Below are 25,846 nucleotides of genomic sequence, written 5' to 3' on the forward strand. Positions count from 1 at the left end.
GCCAACCTGTCTTATTATTTCACGGACGTGTTGAGAAATGTTTGGTTGCGCTATGTGTTATGACAAGTTGCTTTCAGATGCACTAGAGCATTCACGGTGCTACATCCTGCCAATGAGGAGCTCAAGTACTTCAGAGTGTGACAGCAGTGAAATTCAGAATTGAGATTTGACACTACAAGCCCACTGTGATATTGAGAAATGTGTCATCTTCCACTATAAATGTATGCCCATGTTGTATTTGAAGTATACATCAAACTGGCCCTTCACAACTCTAAGAAGCCCTTTCAGATGAGAGATTACACTTGGATTAGCTATGTCAGCACATATATGTCAACTCAACTCAAAGTCTACTGTCTCAGATTAAAGCTTGCCCTTCCTATCGGATTAAGATTAAGCGTTTGGACAATGCATTAGAAAAGATTATGGGCCAGGGAGGAAGGCAATTGTCTAATTCACCCATGAAACAAAGTGTACCTAGAGTGATTGTCTCCCTGTTCTTTCCGTTATGATTCGGTTGATTTTTAGCTGTTCTGTTCCAGAGATCGCAGGCTTTCACAGCGCTTAGAGAAAGATAACTCCAGTATTTTAAAAAGCTTAAAATGCATTGGAACAGGGATTTAAAGGTTCAGTAAGCGGAATGGTCAGTTTAGCTAACTTCCGGTCAGTGACTGCAGTTGGCAGTCCCCTCCCTTGTCCCAACGTCACAACATTAATGTGCTTCGGTTTTCAAGCAGCGAGTTATCTAGCATCAGGTGCCAGTCCCCGAAAAGTTTATACTTCACCTTTAAGCTTTTTCTTAGACCTTTTAAACTTTAAAGGTCCTTTTTAGATTCTCAAAGAATATGCTGTGGGGATTAAAACAATGACTCCTTTAATAGGAGTTCACTAAATACATGTGAGAGTGAAAAGGTCAGCAATCCAAGTAAAAAAATAAAAATAAAAGCTAATTCAATCCCTGCAAGGTGCAGTAAGAACATGACTGATGTCATTTTCCAATGCAGGACTCAGCGTTCGGCTTTTCTGTGACTTAAACACTTTGTTGCATCCACTGCTAACGTCACATAAAGGAAAAATGATTTAACCATTTGGAGAACTTGACTAAATGCCTTAATCACTGACTTGGCAGGAGGGACTCAGCCCAAGTCAAACGTAAAGTGGATGAATGACTTGTAATTCATTCTGCAGGCACATAGGCTACACCAAAAACATATAGCTCATACATCTTGCGTGACTGACGTTTTGGCACAACACAAGGGTTTTTCCTGGACATCATAATGAGGCTACTACAGTTCATCCTGCTGTCAGCACCCACACTCTGACTTTCTGAACATTTGTCCTCTAAACCAAACAGTCAGCTGCTGTGTGCTGTTTTATTGTGTTGCACCCTTATTAAGTGGGTCTGATTCTATTCCCCGGTGGTATCTGCTGCCAAGGGGATGTGTGTAGTATAGCTCGATGCTCACGGCTGCCAGGTGTCTATTTTCCTTGTCTTTCCAACCTTCAAACAACAGCAGCCTCCCTTACAACAGCCTGCAGGGATGTGTGCTACCAGCCATTCCCCAGTTGGGAGAATAGCAATTACAGGCACCCCTCCTCTACTCCAGTAATTGCAAAGGGAGCTGCTTCCTGAGTGATCAGACTGCTATATGCCTGCCACCAGGGAGACTGGCTCCATCACCTAAGGTAAGTGAGTGTGTTTGGCTACAGAGTTAAATAAAGGTTGTTTGTTAATAGAGCGTTGTGTGATCCGTATCTGACTGGCGTGAACCATATAACCTGCCCTCTGCAGTGCTGCATGATGGATGGGACAGGGTCTTTGAGCCAAATGCAAAGAGTGTCTATCCGTGGTGCCTCCCTAAAATGTCCCAGCGCATATTGACAGAATGTTTCTTGAATATAAACAATTGTGTACAACAGACTGTAATTCTTTGACTATAGTATTTGTATTAGTATTACATCAGCAGCAGCATAATCAGCTGAACGAAGTTACTTCTGCCTCATTTCATGGCTCATACAGCCAACACAAACAAAACAAAGTCCTTCCATACAAAAACATTAAAAATGGCTTCCTGAAAACTGAGCTCTGAGTGTTAAGTGTCAGCATGGGACATAAAGGAATACTAGTGTTTTTTCATAAGTCACTTTTCTCCAGATAGGTAACCTGACACGCTGTTTGTGGGGGCCATGGCAACAAAAGCCTCTCATTGGTGGCAGCAGGGGGGCTGAGACAGCTAAAGCTAGTTAGCAGAGCTGTGCTAATTAGCCAGTTAGCACCATAATGTGCAAGGTGGTGAATTAAGGACAGCAGCAAACGTATGCCTGCAGGGAACCACCAATCTATACGGACCTAAGTAAGGTGGGGGTAGTGAGTTAAACACAAGTTCAGCATTTTTAACAAGTAGAACAAATTACAGAGGAACAAAAGGCTACAGCAAAATCATTTAAAAAATACTAAAGGCAAAGACGAGAGACCATGTATGATTTTGGTAAAACATATTTATTTCTTACTTCATAAAAATGACATGACTGCACCTTTTTTAATCAACTTCTCATTCTGACCTGCTTCATGTCCACGTTTGTAAAGCAAAGCATACAGCAAAATAGTGCCTCTACAACAGCGGGGTTGCAGTACATAATTGTGGATCTGTTCAAATGCTGACAAATGTATCTTTATAAAGGTTGAATAAAACTCAACCATACACGACACTTAATCAGAAATGTTTACCCAAGGTGGGTTTATTTGATTTCATAAACTGCAAATATTCAGAGAAATGCTTATTTGTGTCAGTCGATATCTAGGCCATCATTAGTAGGTCTGTCACCTGTAGTAAAACGAAGAAAACAAAGCTGTACAGACCATGAGAGCCAATTCTGCACAGATCAATAAAACCTGAGCAGCAGAAAAAAAATTAAAATAATTATAAAAACCTCCCAAAAGTATCATGACATGACAGAACCTCTATTGAATCCTATTCAACATTCCTTTGCAGAAAATATATAAATAGTGGTTGAGTCCAAATATTGCAGTGGAAATGTTTATTATTATATTATGATGAGGTTGGCTCGAGGGTCAACCATGCATATACTAACATTAATGGACCCGTGTTTTATTACGGTGCTGGAGAGATGGAGGCCGTGCCATCACTCAGGTCTAATTGACAAGATGAGCTGTATTGATCCACCTGGCAAGTGGCACTGGATCAGCTGGGGCCTGCATCGACCTTTCTAAGTGGGTCCAGGGACCTTTGAGGGTCAGGCAAATGTTAAGGGGATATTACCAGTTGTTTGCAAAGTTGGATCTCATTTAGCTTAAGGTGAATCAAAAGCATCACTTGGGGAAGTGAAAAAAGGAGAGGTGGTTGTCCACATGAAACCATTAAAATCTCCAACTGAAAAAAAGAGGAGACTGACCCTTGCTCATAATACCCGTAAAAACGTTGTGCTTTTGCAAAAATGTTCACGTACCTGATGAGAATTAAAACTAGAACATTAAGTGCATGGTGGATCATGAATTAACCTGGTTAGGCATCTAGTGAGTTAATATCATAACAATAAATTATCATAAAATAGACTTCTGAACTTTTTTTACACATCCACCAAATATTGTACATACACGGTATAACAATATCTCAAAAATTTAAGAAATTATATATATTTTAAGCACAGACAAGAAACCAGTCTGTTATAGAGGTTTTTCCCCTTAGTCCCAGCCAAAGTCATGACCAGTCATTTGGTAAAACTTGCTATTGAAAGGTTTATAAAAGTCCCTTAGCCTCCGCACCACCTCTGGGTCAATATTTGGGTGGGTCCTGCCTTTGGTCTTGCCCAGGCAGTGTGGCTTGCTGTTCCCCTCGGGTCTCTTAAGGCAGGGGAAGCCCTTCGCTGGGTTGAAGTGAAAATGCTTCTCCGTGACCACCCTCCTGAGGCCCAGAAAGTCCTGGACGCGAGCCATCTCACCTGCGGGGTCGCTAATCAGATGCTCTCCGCTAACAAACAGCAGCTGCTCCATGGGGAAGTACTGGAGCCAGCGCTCCAGGTGCTTTGCGTACATGCCAATTTGAATGGCGCTCCATGTGGTGTCAATCAGACCCGCTGACATGTTCTTAAAGGTCAGGCTCTCGAAAGACGGGATGTCCGGCTTCTTGGAGCGAGTCTGGGTGTAGTCTGAGATGACCCGGGTAACGGGATCCCGGACGACCACAATCAGCTTTGTGTCTTTAGACATGATGTAGATCCTAGAAGGGACCTCCTTGGTGACATAGTAGCTGGGGGTCTTCTCCATGGTCAGCTGGCCCTCTGATGACTTGGGCATCAATTCCCTGCAAAGAACACAAACACAATGATTAACATTTGCGCTGCAGGCATATAAAACAAACTACTCTGTGACATTGAATACTCTAATCATCTCTGCAATGCCACCATTTTAAGGAGCACAACTTAAAGGTGCACTATGTTACTTTGGATGTGTCAGAGAAGTGAACATTTTATAAGATAAATTTCCCACAAGTGAATAAACAAACTTTCCTCACAGGAAAATTGGATCCCTGGAACACTGAAGTAAGAAAGCTACCCAACAAGTTACTGTTTCACTGTTGGTGTTTAAAGCGGCAGGACCCGAAGTTTTGTTTTTCAAATATATGTTAGTCTTACGTATAGTTCCAGGTGCTTCAAAATTGATTCATGATGATAGAATTATTCAATTTTAAGAAGTATGCTTTATAAATTACCTGCAGGCCCTGCAACACTAACCCTGTAAACCAATCCCCCTCCAATAAAACTGCGTAGTGCACCTTTAATGAAAGCTCCCATACAGAGGAGATGAAATTAACATTGACAAAGTGGCACCTCGGCAGCTTTAAAGCACTGTCAGGGGGAAGTCAATCATCGTCAAGAAAACAATTGTAGACAACATGGGCAACATTGGGCAGCAGAGCCTGTGAATGTAGGGGAGAGTGGCCTAAGTTGTGCATTTTGGAAGTTGTGCCACCCCTTGTTTCTAGAAAACCGTGGAAGAAATTGGAAATGTGACCACATATTTAAGAAGAGCCATCCATTTGACTCATCCTGTAAAGAAGGGAGACACAAGGAATAAGATATAAGCACATTTGAGCTCAAAAAACTGTGTTTGCCTTTCAAAGTAAAATTTCCATGATCAAGGTTTTTGTCAGAAATGTAGGGGAATCACATTTGTCAGGTGGCAGTTGGTTCCACAAGCACGGAGCAACTAGTGCAAAGTACATTTCTGAGAGTTGTGCCAGTGGCATGGCTGTATACGCTGGTCACCAAAAGAAAGCGATTGTCTACAGTAGCTCAGAAGAGAGTGACATCTCAATTTCACTTAACGACACAACTGATGAGAGTTCAGATGGCCAGAAAGATGATGATGGTGACTTTGACTTTGCAGGTAAAACCATTAGATCTGCTAGGCCTTGTTTAAGAAAATTGTCCTTCAATCTTTGTCAACTATTTACTTTATTTACTTTAAATACACCTTAAATAAGTGATTGTCAAATGGATTTGTCTTGCATTACAGTTTATGAGATATATAGCAATGGCACAATTCACCCCATGGTATTATCTCCAACCGCACAACTTACACCACACCGGGGGCAAGTTGTGCATCAAGACAACTTTTTTTCTGAAAGCTATATTTATTCAACAGTTTATTCCAGATCCAAAGTTTTTATTGCCAGAGATGCACAACACCCTGAAATATATGTACATATTTGAGTTGGAGACTTTACTGTCAAGGCCTCACTTTAAAGTCACTTTGAGTGAAAAGTTGCACAACTTAGGCCACTCTCCCCTACCTCATGTGACAGAAGGTAGGGCATGAGTCCAATCAGTCATCTGTGATTGCATGTGAACACAATGCACAGTTCATAATGTGTTCTTAATACAAAATCCTGAAGGAAGACATTCAATGCATTTAATCTAACGTAACACCTCAATCCTCTTTCGAGTTCCACAATCATCACATTTAAAAATAGCACACTGCCCTGACATCATACAAAGGATGGTTTAGCTGTGAATAGGGAGCATTATACTTCTTAATGTCAAGTCAAGACAGATGACTGTGACTGCACCTTTCTCCTCATATTTGCCAGTAATTCCGTGGAAAATGTGACGATTTTGGAGAAGTACCGCATTCCTTAGAAGGAAATGCAAATGTCGGGAGCTGTCTATTCCCATTACTGCATATTCCTCTCGACCCTGGGCAGCTCTGGTTGATCATAATGTAGCCAGTTAACTGCAGCCCTGACTGGATAATGGCTAAAGTGAGCCATGGGGGGATTAGGACTAAGCCAAACATGCTAGAGCATTAGAGGCTGGTTGACTGCCTTGTTGGCTGACTGGTGGCTGGCCTTGTCTCTTGAGAGAGACAGTGAGAGGGTGATACGGGGCCCCAGCAATGACAGTCAATGGGTAAGTATTTAGTAAGAATAATAATTGATAGGATTTTTTTAGACACACAAATACGCTTAATACATGAAGAAATGCATTGATGGGCACACACACTCCTGTACCGTTTTTGGTAGCCTTGTGTATTAGCAGAAAATGAGATTCAGACCCTCTGCTCTTTCATTCAAGAGATTTATTTATTAACCACAGCAAACTAACATGTTGGTCCCTGCAGTCCCTCGTCCGAGTATAGTATCTCATGCATGTAAGGGCAGTGTGCACAACTCTCTCTCTGTAATATGTGTGAATGAATGAATGAATGAATGATTTATTTCAAATATGCAACAACAATACAATATTAAAAATGCATCAACAGGAGTCAGCACTAGTGACTCCTGCACTGATAAGGCCGCCAAGCACTCTATAAAAATGCCACAACATATTTGAAAAGGGGTGGGAAGAAGTAAAAACTTGTTCAATCCCACCCCACTTCCTTAAACAATATTAACAGGTCATATCAAAATCAAAACTCAAAACTACATGTTTCCTTCAGACTAATTTCAAATTTTCATGATATCAATTCTATGTATCAACACTTGCATATCTGTACACCATACCGATGCACATAGATACCCACAAGCGTACAAACAAACACTTGCATATCTGTACTCCATACCAATACACATAGATACACACAAACGTACACACGAACACTTGCATAACTGTACAGCGTGAAATAAATATAAGCCAGGATGAGCATCAGACTCCGTTGGTTTAAGTCAGTCAAACTGTGAATCTTCAAATATTACCGTGTTTGGTAATATCTTCATGCTTTGATTGTGAGTGGTGGATTTACATTGGAACAACGGGGAAAGCAGGGGAGCCATGTCATTAAAGTGATTACAATAATTTCCAACCATCTGTTGGTACACGCACAAGGCGCTTCAGTATCCCTCTCCAAAAACCCTGCAGCTTTACATCTTACAAATGTATGTGCTGGGAAAGAGCAGAAAATGGTCGTCAAGATTTTTGCTGTGCAATGCGCTGGCAAGAGGTAATACCTCATTAGTGCCATCCAAACACACAAGGGCTTCTCATGCAATTTCACCTCATGTCACCTGCTCTTTTTCTTCCTTTCCATGGAGGCTCTAGGACTTGCGCGTTTATTCCACGTGTCCTTTACTTCCCAGAGAGCTTAAGCCACCATTGTATGTGGTGGAAAAACCCACAAACCTAATCAAGGTAATAGGTATGAGAGAGAGAGAGACACACACACACAAGTCTATCAGAACCCCCTGCAATTATCTTATGCATCTCTCTGACACACACACGCAAAGCACTATAGGCCTTTCTTGGGGGGGCCTCAATGGGACACAAATACCTACTACCAATCAAACTTTCCACTTAGTCCCCGAGCAAAACAAACTGTGAGAAGAACATGCATTATTCATCCTAGCAGAGATAGAGCAGGGGCGAACATCTTGGACTGAGCGAGGAGTGAGAGAGAGCTGCCTTTGGGGTGGCAGATGTAGCAAGCTTTCACAATGTGTTCTGCTTAATAAACAATGTTGCCTGGAACCAATAGGTTTCACTGCATCCTCATCTATCAATCAGCCACGCAAAGGAATCATTATGACATTATGCTTCAAAAAGACGATAAAAAAAATTGCATATATATACAGCATGGTAGTCTGGCGTCTATTGGCGCTGGCGTCGGCTCACAGCGCTTCGCCTCCATTTCCTGTTGCTGGCGTTCGCGTATTGAGCTCCCCCTCAAACTAGGAAACAATTTGCTCACAGTCAACCTGTGTGCTTCTGTGCAGCGCTCTCCCTCTCTCTCACACACACACACACACACACACACACACACACACACACACACACACACACACACACACACACACACACACACACAGGGTGTGAGAAGTCACATTACTGTAGACAGAAATAAAGTGTGGCGATACTTTGGGATAATAATATCAGGCAGAAATACCCTCATAAACTCTGGAAAATGAAGCGTGGTGGTTTGGATTGAGCACCGGACCTTAAAACCAGCTAGATTAAGATCCGCCGTTCCCTTTCTTTGGTGATTTACAGGACAACGGGCCGCCGATGATGATGTTACCAGAGATAACACTGCGTGACTACGTGGCTAGTTAACTCCGGTTAAGTTATCCCGTGAGCTCCTCGGGGGCTAAAGTGTATGGTGTCTTGACATGCTGGTTAGAAAGCAACACACTGTGTATTCCTTTTGTCTTTAATAGTTTTTTTGTGGCGTTTGCGGGTTAGATTTAGCCATTTCTCTGACTGCCTCTGGACGTGAAGATGTTCCATCAGAATAAGTTTCCCCCCGGCACTATTTTGCATCGACACCGCTGCTGTTTCCCGGGGTTAGCCCCGCCCTAGATGATTGTGATTGGTTTAAAGAAATAAAAACAGGCCAGCCCAGTTTCCCCCCTGAATAGACGGCTCTAAACGGTGTGCTTCCAGACCATACTACTTGCTGTAGTTTGGTCTGGCTTCGCGAGACTAACAGCACGGTGACTTTTGCTCCTTTATAAATTTTGCATGTTTCTGTTAGACTTCATACAGCTAAGACGACCCTGCTTTACTCTAAAACTCTAACATCTAAGTGGGCTGCAAATGTACTTTCAAAGTCCTAAAGAAAGATCCTATGCATTAAAGAATAACACTAAAAAGAAATATATATGCTTGCCCATTCACATAAGCTTCCTCTGCCCCTATAATCTGAATCTGTTAAACTTGCAGCCAAACAGAAGGGCTGAGGAGATAACAGAGGGAGGCCCAGATGACGACTGGTAGGAGAATGAGATAAAGCAAGAGAGGAAGGAGTTGAAGGAGTAATAAGGGAGCTATCAGGTGCACCGTTGGAGGATATAGCGACCACATTGGTTTCTCCAGCCACTTTAGATGCTGAGTCTGCATGTTCCTGCAGCTGTAGCCCAAGGTGTATCCACCTCAACACAAACCTACAGACTGATATCAATCCAGGAGTGTTGTGTTGTGTAATTCCCCTGGCTTCTTGGCCAGTCTCAGGTGTGTCCATTAAAACTGGCAGCTGGCGAGAGAGTGTTGAAAAAAAAACAGTGCCTTGTTTACATTCCCTGCTATCACAAAGTAGATTCAATGGTAGGAATTTACAATCAGGCTGAGTGTGGCAATATGCTCGGCTGCTGGGTGATGCCCTCTGTAATGAGTTTACTAAAGTAAGGAACAAGTACGGTGCAGAAAAACTCAGACACAATTTGTTGATGTCATTTTTTTTTCGGCCTGAAGTATACTGCTTTAGTGTCTCTAATCGGCAAAGTGACCACATGGATTTTACTAAGCAAATAGCCTGGTCCAACCAGACCATCGTACTTAATTTCATTTGTACAGAAGGTCTGGAAGTGCTGTAATTGGCAAACGTTCACTCACTTGGAGGCGGGTGTCTGTTGAAGTTTAAAACTATTGGATCTGCCCAGTGCCACTCTGGATTAGCCAACCAATCGCATAACGTTTGGTCGTGAGCCGGCTTCTGACGGTGCGTTCCAGTTGGACAGGGAACTTGGAAATTTCCGACTTCACTACATATTGTGGTCTATGGATCTACCTGGCAACGGTAACTTGTTAACGTTTAGTTATTTGGACGAGAAAGGTTGTCGGCGTCCATATACTTTTGCGAGCAGATGCACTGGAACACACAGAGGTCGGAACTCGGAACTACCAAGTCGGGAAATCTCCTTCTTCCGAGTATAAAGGAACGCAGCATTCAACTGAAACTGGAGCGCGACTTCGACGTCATCGTTCTCAGCCACTCGCTCTGTTCGCTGATTGGACGGCTGTAGATTTTCCTGAGAAAACTGAGAAATTCACCGCAGCCCCAGACTGACTACTGAAGGGAAAATTAAATTTGGCCGGAAGTAGGTAGGCGGGCGGAGCCAGGCTACAAGAGCCCTCCATCGGTCAAAAACTGCAGTGATTAATATGTTTCAGTTGGCAACAAGTTATTTAACCCTAACTCACTGCAGTGAATAGCTTCTTATTTTCTTAAACAACCATGTCAGAAGACATATGCTGTGGTTGTGGAAAAGATGTAACTCTGTTTTAGATGGGTGAAACTATTGGCCTGCATAAAACGAAGAAAACTACTCAGGAGAAGATGAAACTACTAAGATCGTGTTAAGAACTGTTCAAAGCATTATTAAAACCTGGATAGGTAGTGGTGAACCGTCATCTTTGAGGAAGAAATGTGGTCGGAAAAAAACTTTAATGATCATGATGGGAAATCACTTAAAGGTGAAGTGAACAATATATTTATGTTAATATACGTGTTAAATCGCTCTAAATTCATACAGTGATTACTTATATAGTGTGCGCGCTTCATAACACAGGTCTCTCAGTCAATCGGCAAATAAACTTTTCTGGTATCTCACAACCTGATGTCCAATCAGAAGAGAGAACGCTACAAACGGGCACGTCCCACTGCCGGTGCACGTGCAGAGACCGAGAGAGGGGTGAATGTTTATGCGCCTAAAATGGCAGATCAGGTAAAAAAAAATCCTTCCCAATGTCTATTTTGATGGTTTTCATCATGTTTCATCGCGGGTGCATCAGGGTAAGAAGAGAGATGGATGAAGTGATGCTCCCATCATGCCTAGTGCCTACTGTACAAGCCTGTGTGGCAGTGTACAGTAGGATCTGGGGTTGCTTCAGTTGGTCAGGTCTAGGTTCTAAGCAACCTTATGTACCAAATAAAGCTTATCAAAATGTGTTGCGGTAAAATATGTACCGTAATCAAAGCTAAGGATAGATATTTGAATGATTGAGTTTCTTTTTGGCCGGGCAATGTATATTTCAGCGCTTCACACCACCGTGGAAAGGGACTGCTCCAGAAACAAATACATACTATTATCTAATGTCATGATGGGTTACTAATCTTACACTGCAGCTCTGAGAGGGGTTGAGCTAACTGTGGGAATCCTCTTCTCAAAGACAGAATGCGAGGTGGTGGTATGCAGCCACTTGTAATTATCAGAGCAACATACTCTGAGATGAGTTCCAGGCAGAGGGAAGCACCTTTAGGGAAGGTGCTCTTTGGCCACTGCAGCAGATCACTGTGTCATGTGAAAATCAGCAGTGTCGAACGACTGACTTGTGTGTTAGGTTTGAGGGTAGATTTGTATGCTAAGAGATGGCAGAAGTGGATACTTTACTTAGAAAAACTATAAGGACAATGGCTCACAGTATTTACTTATTTGAGTGTAAGGCAGCTACTTGAACTGAGCTTATCTTTACATATGTAGGCCTATTGTTGGAAAGGCCGCTTCCCTCATGCACCCGCACTCGCCGTGCCCGCGCTCATATTACTTTTGGACATTCCATGCGCACAGAGGGGCAGAGAGTTCAGTGGAGGAGTAGTGTCTGTTTGTGTGCGTTATTGACCAAAACGTGAGTTTGTCCATTGTGAACGGCACATAACATGCTTTAAGTTAAGCCTACCGTGACTTGTATATTTCTTAAGCTTTATGAGTGTTTAAAGTGAGTTTATTACCTGTTTGTCACAGCCTGTGTTAAGCTAATTGTTATGTAGAAAACGGTGATTTTGCCCACTTCATTATCCTAATTTATGCATCCTTAGTTGAAGTTACTAGTCTGGTGTCACACTATTATATGTAAGCTCCTGATATTAATGTTGTTTCGCTACATATAGTGCAATTTCGGCGATCTTTTGTGTGTGTGAATTCGCGGGTCGTTTATAGTGTAACGGTCACGTTAATGAGCCATTAAGCCCTTTGTTCTATATGTTTCCCGCCTTTGACCACTTAACACTGGTTTGTGTTTCACCATTGTAACACTGTGTTAGTGAAAGAGTATATTTGTTTAGCCTACCTAGTAATGCACAGGCAATACTGTTATTCCCTTTATCATATTTGTGAACATACTGTATAGCCTATATTATTTGATATTAATGCAAATGTGGCTTCTTTGTCTATTTCATTTCAGACCACACACACATTCTGTTACTTATACAGACCTAACCCCACAAAGCCTAAGTTAATTAACCTGTGCATTGCTGTGCTGTGCTGTAAACCACCAAAGTCTGCTATTAAAGCCCATGACTGCATCCTACCATCTACTGTGTGTTCTTACCGACACCCCAGGAAGACACTCTGCTCTAACCCATTAGCCTTATACAGTCCACCCATTCAACACCTATGTATTTTTGTCTTTTTGTCTACATCACGTTTTCCCACAGGCTCTATTTTTGCTTGTTTTTGTTTTAATTCTTTGTATTATCTGCACAGAATAAACATTTGTAAGTTGATCTGACTGTGTGCAGCTGTGATATGCTAAAAACTAAATAAAAATTAAAGTAGAAAAAAAGAAAGTCAGCAGTGTTGTCACGCTTTATACACTCAAGGCGTGCTTTTATGACTTTCAACAGCATTCAGTAACTCATCAGCATTAAGTATCTTAACAGCATTCCTGAGAATGTCCCCATCCTCCATTATTACTGTCACTATGCAGAACTCAAGGCCACCTGGCTGTCGGATAGAGAAGAGAGGAGGAGGGAAGCTGCGTGAGCCATTCTGGCTTCCCTCACACAACTGTCAGACGTCCATTAACATATAGCAAGTTTGACAGTGAGGTTGTTTATAGAACCAGCAAGTGCTTTTTTTATTGTATCAGGGTGATGGTGCTGGAAAACAAAACGTAATCCAACAATGCTATACAAATCACGCTGGAGGCTTTTACACTCTTACGGTCAGAATCGGAATCGGTCATTTGGGAAACAATTTGTATCAAAATAAAGGGATACTTATAGTCAAATAGTGCCAAGAGTGTGCTCCAACAGACAAGAGTGGGTCTCAATGTGCAATGAACAGGATTCTTTTTTGACTTATTCTTCTTTTGCCAGAGGGACTGATGATCAACAGGTTTGACTATGACTTTAACTATGAAATAAAAGATTAAAACCAACAGACATGGAGGTTGTTTATATGCGCTAGAATATGTTACTCTGATTAGGAACTTAAAGGAGGATCCTGCAACCGCAAAAGAAACACAAGCCAACAGCAAACTAATAACAGTATCTAACTTAAAGGGGAACCCGATCAATTTGACTTTTTGGAGTCTATTTTAATTGTTTTATACTAATTGTGTAGAGCCTTTCGATACTCCAGAGGGTATACAAAATCAGACAATATGGGTCTGTTGAGTTAAAGCAAAGTGCGTTTACCAGATCTTTGTGGCCAGCTACTCATCTTTGTTTGAAAAGGAACAGAAAACGCCTTCGGAGGAAAACCGAGAGAAGCAGTGTCAGCCAAGAGAAACAAGAGAGTGAAAGTGACCATGTAACCGAACATGTTTTTATACAGCAAAATAAAACAATCTGACAGAAATAATCCTATAACAATAACATGCTATTATTACATTGTTGGCTAGATTCTGATACTTATTTGAGCAACAATGTCACGCTAACATATAAGCAAATAGCAAAAATATGTATTAGACTATAGATACTAAATGTATATTGGCCAACAGCTGGTATTGTCAGAAAGAATTACTGCAATACATACTGAGAAATATCATAACAGGTTGAAAGAAACAAATGGCTAATACCTGACTGTAAGGGGAAACATAACAAAAAAATGCATAATAAAACCATAGCACGCTACTCTGTCAAACCAGCCACATCAAGCCATGATGTCAGGCTTTCCTTTAAGTGGGATAATAAAACCTATTCTTTCCAAGCAGCAATGTATGTTTCCAGCTTATGTAGCGGCCGGTCCAATTGGATAATTCCCCCCAGACGCATGCTGGTCTGAGAGGATCAGCAGCAGAAGCAAACAAGACTTCAAAGAAGAAATACGAAGATGGCTGAGGCAGATTGGTGCTCTCTAAAGTTGACTTGCTGTCAGGGAGTCCCTGCAGTGGAGAGAGAGAGAGAGAGAGAGAGAGAGAGAGAGAGAGAGAGAAGCAGGAAACAACACATTCTCTGTGAAGATACTACAAAAGAGAGAGAGAGAGAGAGAGAGAGATGAGGAATTCAACAACTCAAGGGGCTATAATGGAGTGAGCTTGTTTTGGTTCGGTGTTTCCAAAGTGCTGTAATAAGTGCCGCGGTTTGACAAATTGCTTCAAGCAAAATCCCAGGGGGTTGTTGCACACAAATTAAATCTTCAATCTCCAGGAAGAGGATGAGGTGGGGGGGGGGGGGGTTGCACATTAGCAGTATTGACAAGCTACTGGACACATTTTAGGAACTCAGGTATAATTTTTCATCTATAGGAAGACACAGGCAGATAGGGACTTCTTTTTTCAGTAGGTGTAGTTTTGAAGGAGCAAGGATCTACGGTTTGTGGAAGTATTTTAGGAATATTTGAAACAACGACGAGTTTCTGTAGATTGTTTTCTTTGAAGCATCTCATTATCGACACAGTTTTCCCCTTCTTTTCTTGTCAGTGTGCTGACGCGTTACTTTAAGCATTGGGCGATAGCTACATCGAGAGCTCTCCCACTTACACCAATCCTCCTGTGTCCCTGCAAAGAGCTGAAAGTGTTGGCGAGGCAAAATGCCACCAGCGGACTGACTCGCACGAACCTCCTCTTGGGGAAACGCAACTTTTCCACACAGATCTCAGAAAGTCAACTTTTCGGAGCTAAAAAGCTTAAGTGCAGTGTGCGAGTCTTTTCTGGGGGAAGGTTCCAATGAATGCGCTTTTCTGATGAACCCCCTGCCGGGCTTCGTCAAAGGGCACTTTCACCCTTCTGAGCACATTTGCATACAAAGTGAAGGCAGAGAAAACATGTTTCACACTAATTGTCTGCTCTTTTATTGTCAGGGTTAATGCAGACCTCGGGGGTCCTCCAACTTCCCCTTTCATGGAGCTCCATAATACCGTTGCACTTTCTAAAGACTCACTTAAAATGTACTGCCCTCTATCTGCCACTGGCCTGAAGTATAAGCTTCAGCAGCGCTCGAGGAGCATTAGGTCTTCTCTGACACCCTCAGTGAGTTAGTAAGAAGGCCAGTCATTGTTCTATATACTCTTAATTCACATTCACTGTATAGAACACAGAAGACCTTGATCTGAGCATGCATTCTATAGATAAGAAGTTAACCTGTCAGGATAAGACGTACCGGATGTTGGTATGATGCTAGTATTGATAAAAGGAGGGTCTAAAGAGTTGCAGTTGTCTGGCTGCTTCTCTTTGGTGAGAATGTGCTGTATTGTGGTAGTGGGGTCCTGCTGTGCGGGATGTGGGCCTCTCCTCTTGTCAATGTGGGGCTCCAGCAGAATGGACACACCAATCACAGTAGATAAATGGTGTGGCCACAACTCAATGCCACCACAGGAGCTGATAAGCCCACCCAGCGGACCGCTCCTCTCCCCACGCTACTGCGCACCATTAGTCTGGAGGCAATGAAGTGAAACGTATGGGACAACAAACCAACACACACCTTGGTCTGGCTTAACGCTCTCAGCTTATCCCTCAAGAGTTCAAACAAGACATCGGAGCGCATAACTAAAGGTTTTAAAGGTGGACTCAGCAATTCTGGAAAATGCTTGTTGTCAAAATCACTTTTTGTCAGAATCAGTGAATATCTCCTCACAATCTGTCCATACTGTGTGTGCCCTGAACAATTTTTTTTTAATACACAGCATAAGCTCTATAAATAGGCATGTTGCTATGGTGGGCCCCCTTTGTTTACACACCAGTTTACAGAGCCTAGGCTGTGTATTAACACCAGATATCTGTTCAGCTCACACATGTTTAGGTAGCAGATGGTGAGGAGATACTCAATGATTTTGACAACAAATGTATTTTGACAACAGGCATTCTCCAGACTCGCTGACTCTACCTTAAACAGGCTTTAAAAAAGGTGCTCATAACAGCTAAAATGGCAAATAAGAATATTAGACTATTAAGACGACAAGTAGGCACGGAGTAGTGTGAAAATGCTAATTTCTCCAATAGCGATGTGCTACCCTGCAAAGCCAACAAAATGATCATTAAGGGCTGACTGGATGTCATGGCGCTCTGCTGTATGGGGTCAATCTGTGGCACAGTGCGCTGACTGACATCTCAAGCAGAGTTGTTTTAATTAGCCAGAGCATCTCTCTGGGAAAAAAGAAGCCTTCCTTATACACGTCTCAAGATGAAAGAGTTTCCCACGTACACACTCGCTGTGTTTTAACGCAGGGAAGGTCTCAATTATACACAACTGCTTCTTCTACATTACGTATATAACAGTGCATTGTATCCATCTTTAATCAAAGCCTCTCCTTTTTAGACTTTTGCACATTCATAACATGCATTGCCAACTTGTGCATCACTTGTGGATTGTAAAAAACAGAAGGGCTGAGTGCAACATAAGTCAAATATTTCAATTTGTTCTCGATGCTCAGTCTGTAGAGATGGACAAAAGACCACTCTTCTTTGCGGACTGATCATCCAAAAATGTCCCTAAACCTGTCCGGAAATTCTTAAAGGAGCTTAAACTAGAAGTCCTTTGAACGATGCTTGGCTTCCCCTATTGTAACTCTATGGAGCCAGCTTTGAAACAGTGTCTAGATCCTTTGACATTGCCTGGTAATCCCCCTGGGCTCAGTCAAATGGACACTTGAAACGGCAGTATCTCTTATTATTATCTCTCATTAACAATGTGCTTGCTCTGATGTAGATCATTTAATGCCCAGCCATTTCCGGGAACATTTTGGGGTAAATAGAAGGATCAATCATTTCCACGAATAAAGCGTGTTTGTCGTTTCTTTAAAGAGAGAAGCAGGTTGTGTAAGTGTGCAGCTGAGTCAATAATGAAGAGCCAGCACATGAGAAATGTCAGGTGTAGTGCAAGGACTATCGTTGCCAGGGAATACAATAAAAATGTGAAGTTGCGCAATGTTTAATGTGTGGTGCATTGATGTCTATTTGGATTGAAGATCAAAACACATTAACGCTGCTACTGAATCAATACCCTGGAACTCATGATCTTGAATCACGCTCCCGGCAGCTAAAAGGTGACGGCATGATGTAACTTGCTGAGTCCTCACAATAAGTGCTGTTCCTTTTGATCTGCAGCTGTACAGTACAGTAGTTCAAATCTAAATGGGAGCTTGGCTTTATCTTTGCTTCTACCTGGTGCCCTCCTTCTCGTCAGAAAGCAACAGCAAGTCGGCACCCAAGGACAGAGGTAGAGAGAGTCCAGGAGCTCGGAGTGCAGGACAGGCAAACAAGCAGGGCATTGATCTGCTTTGTAAATGTAAACTTTGTAACATGGCTGAGAAGTTTTGCCTAAAAAGCCTTGGGTAAATAGTGTATATTGGCCTGTTGTATACTTACATGAGAGGTTTCATTGTCTCCTAGACGTTTTTACTATTGTTTTGTGTTTTAATTTAATTTAAATTATTGCTTTTATGTGTCTTTATGATGTTTTGGATGTAATGTATTTTGCTTATTTAGGCTCGGCTGTTATAAATGTGCTATATAAATAAAGAGGACTTGACTTTACTGGACTTGATTGCACCTGCAATTGTTAATACTCGAAGGTGCACCCATCCAGATGTTAAAATACCCTGATCCTGCTTTTTTATACCAACAGTTTGTATTCTAAAGTTTATAAACATGAATTTAAAGAAACATCGCCATTTTTATCAATGGACAACTAATCTAAAATTCCTTATCCTACTCACTGGAAATGATTTGAAAATCTAACATTACGTTTCATGTAACTTGCTTGTGATTATACATTTCCACAATTGCACCTATATAATGTACTTCTTTGTTGCACTTTCTCTGTTCTCATCACCTGTCTGGAAACTTAAGGAAACTTGACTTCACAGCAGATTATGATGACACATCAATTACTTTGCAGAAAATGTGATGTGAAGATAATGTTCTACACTAGCTATATGGTCTTATATAAGTTTAAGGTTACTTAAGGGGACTTTTAAAGGAGCATCTTCTTTATTTAACTCCTACACAATTATGCGTAGTGGTCACAATCAGATGTTATGCAGTAGCCTATTGCATGTCTTGGTTTTTATCACGATAGGAAGTGTATAAATGAGTGGATGAAGTTTATTCTGGACAACCACGGCCAAGGCTTATGCCTCCAGAGACTCATGAGACGCCTTTGAGCAAGACACCATGCGCGTCAATGCAGAGAAGCCCACTTGTGTGTGAATGTAAAAGAGTACGCATAGCACAGCTCGTTCGACTGTCTCTCTCTCTCTCTCTCTCTCTCTCTCTCTCTCTCTCTCTCTCTCTCTCTCTCTCTCTCTCTCTCTCTCTCTCTCTCTCTCTCTCTCTCTCTCTCTCTATGTGAAGGAATGATTTAGATTTAGAATAACAGAGCGGTTGCTATACCTGTACCAGCTCAGGCCCTTGTCGTAGTTGCGGTCGAAGAAGTGCGGCTCTGCTCCCACCGCTCTGATGTCTGGATGCAGGCGCAGGAACTCCAGCAGCGCGCGGGTCCCTCCTTTCTTCACCCCGATGATGATCGCCTGAGGCAACTTTTGACTTTCCGTTTCATTGACGAAAGCCGACATGGCATTATCATCCAGCGCCTTCGCCTCATCCCAGTCCTCTCCTCTGCTGTCCAAGTCCTTCTCGTTATTCAGTAAGTCCCTGGACGCGCCGAGAGAGGACTTCTCCTGATTGTCAACCGCTGCGTCCTTCTCCTGTCTGTTCACGGAGCCGTACGTCAGGTTTGGCATAGTGGAGCAGTAGCCAACGCAACAATAAATCATATACACCCAAAGGGACAGCATTATGCAGAACACAAAGAGTTTGTTTTTCACGTGGGATGATGGCACAACATGTAGACTGTGTAGAATCGGACTATATTCCATAGGACCGCCTTGAAAAAGTTATATTCCAGTCGACAGGCATGGTGGCAGAGGCGACTCACCCCTGTGCCATGACGCAAATCCCGGACAGTCGCTGCGCAAATTCACAAAACACAGATTAGGCTACTGCCAAACTGATATTGGACTGTAGCGTTCACCTCCTGCTCCCACTCCAGTTCATCTTGGAGAACACTATAGATATAGCCTATATATATATATTACTCTTAATAGAAACATAAATGAGGAAAAATAAAAGTACAAAACAGGCAATAAGTATAGGCTATATCGCCAGGTGAGCGATACGCGCGTCAGGATCTCAGTTTGTCTCCCATCACTTGCTCCCAGTTTGTGAGCGCTCCACACAGAAGCACAGAGTTATCTACACCAGCCAATAGCATCAAGCACGGTTGAATATGATACATGTACTTCCGGTAAAACCTTTCAATGTAAAGCTTTTGAAAATATAGCAATAAAGTAAGCTTAAAAGCATGTATTTGAAACATATTTAACGAACTCATAACTGGTAGGCTATATGAAAATATCACACAGCATGTTTGTTTCATAGTGTTTTCATGTACGCAATACGCATGCATTCCATATAATAACAATGGTATTGTAATCGATGCAACATATTTGGTTTATTTTGCATTGCTGCGCTGCGTAATGATTTATAAGTGTGCTCAAACACGTGCTTAAACTGATGAATCAGGTTTCTTCTCTGGATTTTGGACACTGGGTTTTATTTGTATTTTCTTTGCATTCAAATTGACATTTTATAGAAAAGGCTCACTCAAGCGACTTTCATTTTGAAATTGCTAAAGATTCCGGTCCTGTCCGGTCTTTTTTTCTAGATGCAGCTCTCAGGAGGGCGGGGGGGTTTCTGGAGGAGCTAAACCCTGCGTTCCAAATCACATACTTTTTCTTTTTACAACACGTACAGAAGAGTTTTAGGGCCACAGGAGCGAAAACAAATCAGATAAGGAAGATTTTTCATTATGTCGAGAAATGTCAAGAATAAAGACAAATATTGCAACATGCTATTGGAGTTGTTGGGGCATTTATGTATTTTCAGCATAGTACAATTGACGTGCATGTATTGGGACATCCTAAATCTTTTTCTGGCATACTAAATAGTAGGGAAGTATGGGTATTGGAACGCAGGGGAAGAATCCCTCAGAACTGAACAGATCACAGCCTTTTATAATTGATAGCGTTACAAACCAGGCCCTTGTGTGAAGTAACATGTGGCTCTTTTTTATTTTTACTGAGATGGAATAAAGTTGCACAAGTGAAGAGAAGAAATCTTTACCATAGCCTAGAGTGGTTTGAAATTTTAAAAACTTGAAATCAATCATATACCGCACAATTAACTTCAATTTCATATCAAGCCCCAGGTCCTTTTTCTGCCATGTATCTGTCAAGTAACGTTGGCTTGGCAGCATGTATAGCCTATCAGCTTTAGACAGCAGCAGACATACAAGGGAAGAGCCTTGAAAAAAATATGTGTGTCATGAATCAGCTGTTTTCTTTAACAGCTTCACACTTTTCCTGGTCCGGTGAGTCAGAGTTAATTGGCATCATAATCCGTCCTAATGACCTTTGAAATCATCGCTAAACAGTGTGAACATGCCCGTTCTGCATAAACAAACCTTATCAGCAGTTTGTAGGGTTCCATAACAAGTTAATAAGTCACTCTGGATGGGGTGTGGTGCTGCATCCACTGACAGGTTTGAGTCATAACAAAGATGTGTTGACTATGAATTCTAAAAAAAAAAATGGCCACAGAAAAGTTTGGTTTGGGGTGTGTTGTCACCTCTTCTGGACGCAGAGGTCAAAGGCCTCCAGTCCCATTGCACCCCTGAGCAAGCAGAGGATTAGCAGGATTAGCCCAGAGAGCTGCCATGTCAGTCAGAGTTTCACCAGAGACAACCATGCCCCCTTCATCTAAGCCCCTTATCTCACCCCTCAGACAGCGCTATATGATATATATATGTATGTGAGCACCCGATAACCTGTTTGGGAAAACGTGTGCGTCAAGGTTTTTTTTTGGGGGCTGGGGCGACACACAGTCATGGTTTGACCTCTCTCTCTGCTCTGTGTACAGACCATGTTTGTCTTTGCAATGTGTACTCGCGACACTCTGCGTGGAAGTTGAACGTTTGAGTTAAGTGCTGTTAGTATACTGTGTATCAAGTCAAGTCAAAGTCTTTTATCGTCAGTTCTGATATAGAAATAAATCAGAATCGATCTGAATCGTCTATCTCTGGAATGATAAAATAAAAAATATATTGATAAGATAAACAAGATAAACATAAACAATATTGACATAAGATCAATTCTAAATACTAAGTAGTGCAAATGAATGTTCTATGCAATATAAAACAGTATTTATAAACTAATAGAAAGTAAAAAGTAGATAAGAATGTCTTCTGAAGACCAAAAAACTCTTTCCGGTATGGTGCAAATTGAAGAGGAGAGAGCCATTTATACATGGACATGTAGCTTTTTTTCACTCACAGAGCTCCCCGTATGAGAAGACTATCAGTGAACATGACTGTAAGGAAATCAACACAAGCCTGTGTTTGTCTAACCTGGCATTTTTTCTGACATATTCAGCCTTTTCTTTTGCCTAATGTAAGCTCACTGGAACAAGAGAGTGGAGCACAGCTAGGAGAACCGAGTAATAATGCTATAAACAAGTCACTTCTCCTTATAGGAGATCAAATTGTATTATGTCTGGAAATGTTGCGACAGACAAAAGCATCCGGGGAGTATTCAAGCAATATATCACCTTACTACAGTCATAATTATGTCCAAAAGTTTGATATATTCACTAGTTTATTCACCAGCTGGTTGACTTTTTCTCCTTTAAGAGAAAAAAAAGAACTGACAAAATGATTTAGTCCAATATTCATCAAACTTAGCGGGCATTTATATAGTTACATCCATATATACTTTATATAGTCTCCCAAATATTCAGATATATAAACATAGAGCACATTAAATCATATAGATTAGATAAATTAAGGTTTAACACACAATAAAAAGGGAAGATCTGTCTTATGTTTTACCTCTTTCTGAGGTTTAATTGTAGTGGTCATGGAGGGGCTTGACAGATATCAAAGCAGAATTGGGTCATGGAAGCATGGAACTTATAAAAGAATATAAGACACTGAGGGACATCACATGACATACACTCACACACACGCAAATACACACACACACACACACACACACACACACACAAGTAGACACACTTTTCACAGCTCTGTAAAACTGTGTGTGCTGATTTGTTCCATCTGTTATGCTCCACGATGCACAGAGCCACTACCTCATACACACACATATAGACATACACACACGCACGTGCACTCTGTGTCATCTCACAAGGACTCCAGACAAGTAAACAACCGGACACACTAAAGGAAGTGCTTGACTTGTTCTACACATCCTCAGCACAATTACACTATCTGAACCGTGTCCACTCACTCCTCTTCTGCATCCTAAGCAGATGACATAAACAGCATCCAATAGCGCATACATGAAAGCCAGGCTGTTGAATAAACACATTGCATTGGGACGTACACTGATACTGTAGTCAGGCATGTCCGGCGGCAGTGGCGAAGCGGGTAGGGAGGTCGTCCGCTGGAGTGCAGGGTCGGAGGTTCGATCCCCTGCCTACCCGCCACATGTCGAAGTGTCCCTGGGCAAGACACTGAACCTCAAATTGCTCCCAATGGTTCAGAGAGCGCCTTACATGGCAGCCACTGCTATCGGTGTATGAGTGGGTGAATGTGGTAAGAAATGTAAACCGCTTTGGGGCTGAGAAAATCGGCTATAAAGCGCTATCTAAGTCAAGTCCATTTACCATGTCGGCGCGTATCCTCTACCTGGCCACAGTCCACACACATGCAACCTGATCCAACCTTTGTGTGTTTGGGTTCTCACTCTGCCATTGTGGTGGCGTTTTCTAATTCAGTGTTCAAACCACTGTTGTTGCTACATTGACAGGAGCATAAAGCCCAAAGCTGTGTTATTTTTTAAACTAATAAGGACATATACTGTACTGTCGCTTTAATGTTGCTGCTAGCAACCTGTGCTTGCTTTCCACCTTTACCTGTCAACACGTTCTTTCGACAATTCCCTTTTCCGCGCCAATGCCCATGTGTGAATACATTATAATAATAATTGATAAGATTTATATAGCGCTTTTTTGGAGGTCACTCAAAGACGCTAATAAAGTGGGAAACAGGAGGACACATATAGTAAATGGTCAATGGACTTGACTTATATAGCGCTTTCTAGCCGATTTTCTCAGCCCCAAAGCGCTTTACATTTCTTACCACATTCACCCATTCATACACACACTCATACACTGATGGCAGTATTCTGGTGTGAATTTGTGTGCATTGTGTGCATGCTTGTGTGTCACAATCACAATCAGCTGTAGTATCTAATGTGCACAATACAAACATCACTTTGTTTTGGAGCAACCGCCAGATGTCAGAGATCTGGGCCCATTAGCGGGTTTAAGTGTGCTGATGGATGATCTCACCGCTTGCTCTGTCCCAGAAAGAACAAAACACATGCAAACAACAGTAGGACGGACTGAGGTCTTAACAACACGCAAAGCCCTCAATCTCAATCTGATGACAGGGTTATTAGGCCAGCCGAGGGGCAGATCAAAACATCAAGCTCTTGCTCCTTAAGGTTTTAAACTCCGGCTAAAGCCATTTAAAACATCTATAAATGTCTTTGTAGCTGGACTAAGAGTCATCTTATCTTCTGCTAAAGGAATAGCCGTGCATAGCCTGAGCGGATTTCCTCACTTGATCCTGTAGAAAAAGGTCTTATCCCTTGACCGCTGTCCACCTGGACATGGACACAGCCCTGTGGCAGGTTGAAAGCCCAAGCAGGCTTAGATGTTCTTGTCCTGCCAAGTCTTGCACAAGCTGAACAATACATTTAATGCTGTGAGCTGTTTATCATAGTTGAGTGCAAAGCAGGGGATCCCTATCATTTTCTGAAATATATACACTGTGATTTTAGTTTTGGGGAATGAGCACTTGTCAAATTATAGTGGCATGTGGACGCAATTCTAATAAAATATGAAGCAGGATCTGCTAGAGAGCAAATTAAATCTTTTTAAACACACGTAATTGTGTCTGTTTGAGAAAATGACCTCATGCGGACGTTCGTTTTGCCCTCTTTTACCCTATATGGATGTTTCTTGGATTGCACTGTTGCACTTGTGTAGCACTGATTTTCTCCAGTCCTCAATCAACTAATTACGGCAACAGATGGATATCGACAAGAAGCTTACAGTGAAAAGTGATTTTCCGACTACTGAAGTTGTCTCAAAGGTTTTTTTAAAGTCAAATCAGGCTTGGTCTTTGCTTATTCTTTTTCTTCACTATAGTCAAATGGGTCACAAGTTAACATGAGCTGTACACTTTGACCAATCAGAGCGAGGCTCCAATTCTCCGTTCTTATTGGCTGTTGGGACTGTCCATTCACTTTGGCACCAACGCTGTTGGTGTAGAGCAGGGGTCTCCAAACTTTTTTCACTGAGGGCCACATCAGGACATGTAGCTGCTCTGATGTTAAGTTTCATAGTGTCTTCGTAAATTGTAATCCTTCTTCACGGCAACACTTTCCTTGCACATTAAACAGACACATTTCCCCTCTTGTTTATATGCCAATGATACACCCAGTGTTTTCTGCCTTTGCGTCCAATGTCCAGCAGGGTGAAAATAGTATCCAGCCGAGGTCCCGACCCTCCTAGGGGGGTCCGGGGGTATGCCCCCCCGGGAGATTTTTTAAATTTTTTAAAGCGAAATGCATGAATCTGGTGCACTTTGAGAGGGAAATTAAGAGGCTAAATCTGAAGAATTTTGTATGAAAAAAAATGGAGACACTGTGTCAGATGAATTAGAAGCTATTGGAGAAGGACGCATAGATTTTCCATAATAATATTAATTTAAAATAAAATATTATGCAGGGTCCTCTGGGATGGGCTTGTTGCTCATTTTCTTTTGTGGGACATATTTCTCTGTAATATAATGAGTGCATTTAAATTATTTAAAAATTAAAAGCGCCATATTACATTATATTTTTAAAATGTGCCACGGGCCAATCAATCAGTGTTTGACACCCCTGCACTAGTGGGTTAACTAAAAAAAAAAAAATAAATAAATAATAATTCAATTACATTATATTTTTTAAATCGGCCGCGGGCCAATAAAAAGCGGGCCGTAGTTTGGGGACCCCTGGTGTAGAGCGTGTTAGGGAGGGACCAAAGAGAACAAGTTGAGCGGTTGAGGTATTTGGATTCGAATCTCTATCCCAACTGCCATTTTCTCCCCAAATCATATACCCCAGCTTTAATCCCCTCTTTTTTCAGTTAATTTTTCAAATCAAAACTTTAAATCTTAAGGGCTGCCAGCTATCATTTACAGTGATGATAACTTCAAAAGACAACAACACACAGCCTCGCCATTTGACCATTTCCAGAGACAGATCCTACCAGTCAAAAAACACATGTTGACTGGTGCATGGTGTTCAAAATGCTGCGGTGAGCATTC

At 41.8% G+C, this 25,846-nt stretch overlaps 1 protein-coding gene across 1 annotated transcript; it reads right to left on the minus strand.

Annotated features, from left to right (window-relative positions):
* Window positions 1–2,730: 2,730 nt before the first annotated feature.
* On the minus strand, window positions 2,731–19,525 carry hs3st3b1a (heparan sulfate (glucosamine) 3-O-sulfotransferase 3B1a). Its single transcript, XM_080043732.1, has 2 exons — window positions 18,781–19,525; window positions 2,731–4,319 (listed from the first exon to the last, which is right to left on the minus strand). The coding sequence occupies exons 1-2, from the start codon at window positions 19,263–19,265 to the stop codon at window positions 3,701–3,703; spliced, it is 1,104 nt and encodes a 367-aa protein (XP_079899858.1). The 5' UTR covers window positions 19,266–19,525; the 3' UTR covers window positions 2,731–3,700.
* Between the last annotated feature and the right edge of the window lie 6,321 nt (window positions 19,526–25,846).

The sequence above is a fragment of the Ammodytes marinus genome, assembly GCF_949987685.1.
Source record: "Ammodytes marinus genome assembly, chromosome: 16".
Lineage (NCBI taxonomy): Eukaryota > Metazoa > Chordata > Actinopteri > Uranoscopiformes > Ammodytidae > Ammodytes > Ammodytes marinus.

Bases quoted from the DNA above. Each gene is read 5' to 3' on its own strand.
- hs3st3b1a (XM_080043732.1), bottom strand. From the start codon at position 19,265: ATGGAATATAGTCCGATTCTACACAGTCTACATGTTGTGCCATCATCC. The intron at 4,320-18,780 runs GTATAGCAACCG...TGTTCTTTGCAG, and splicing joins AAGGGCCTGAGCTGGTACAG to GGAATTGATGCCCAAGTCAT.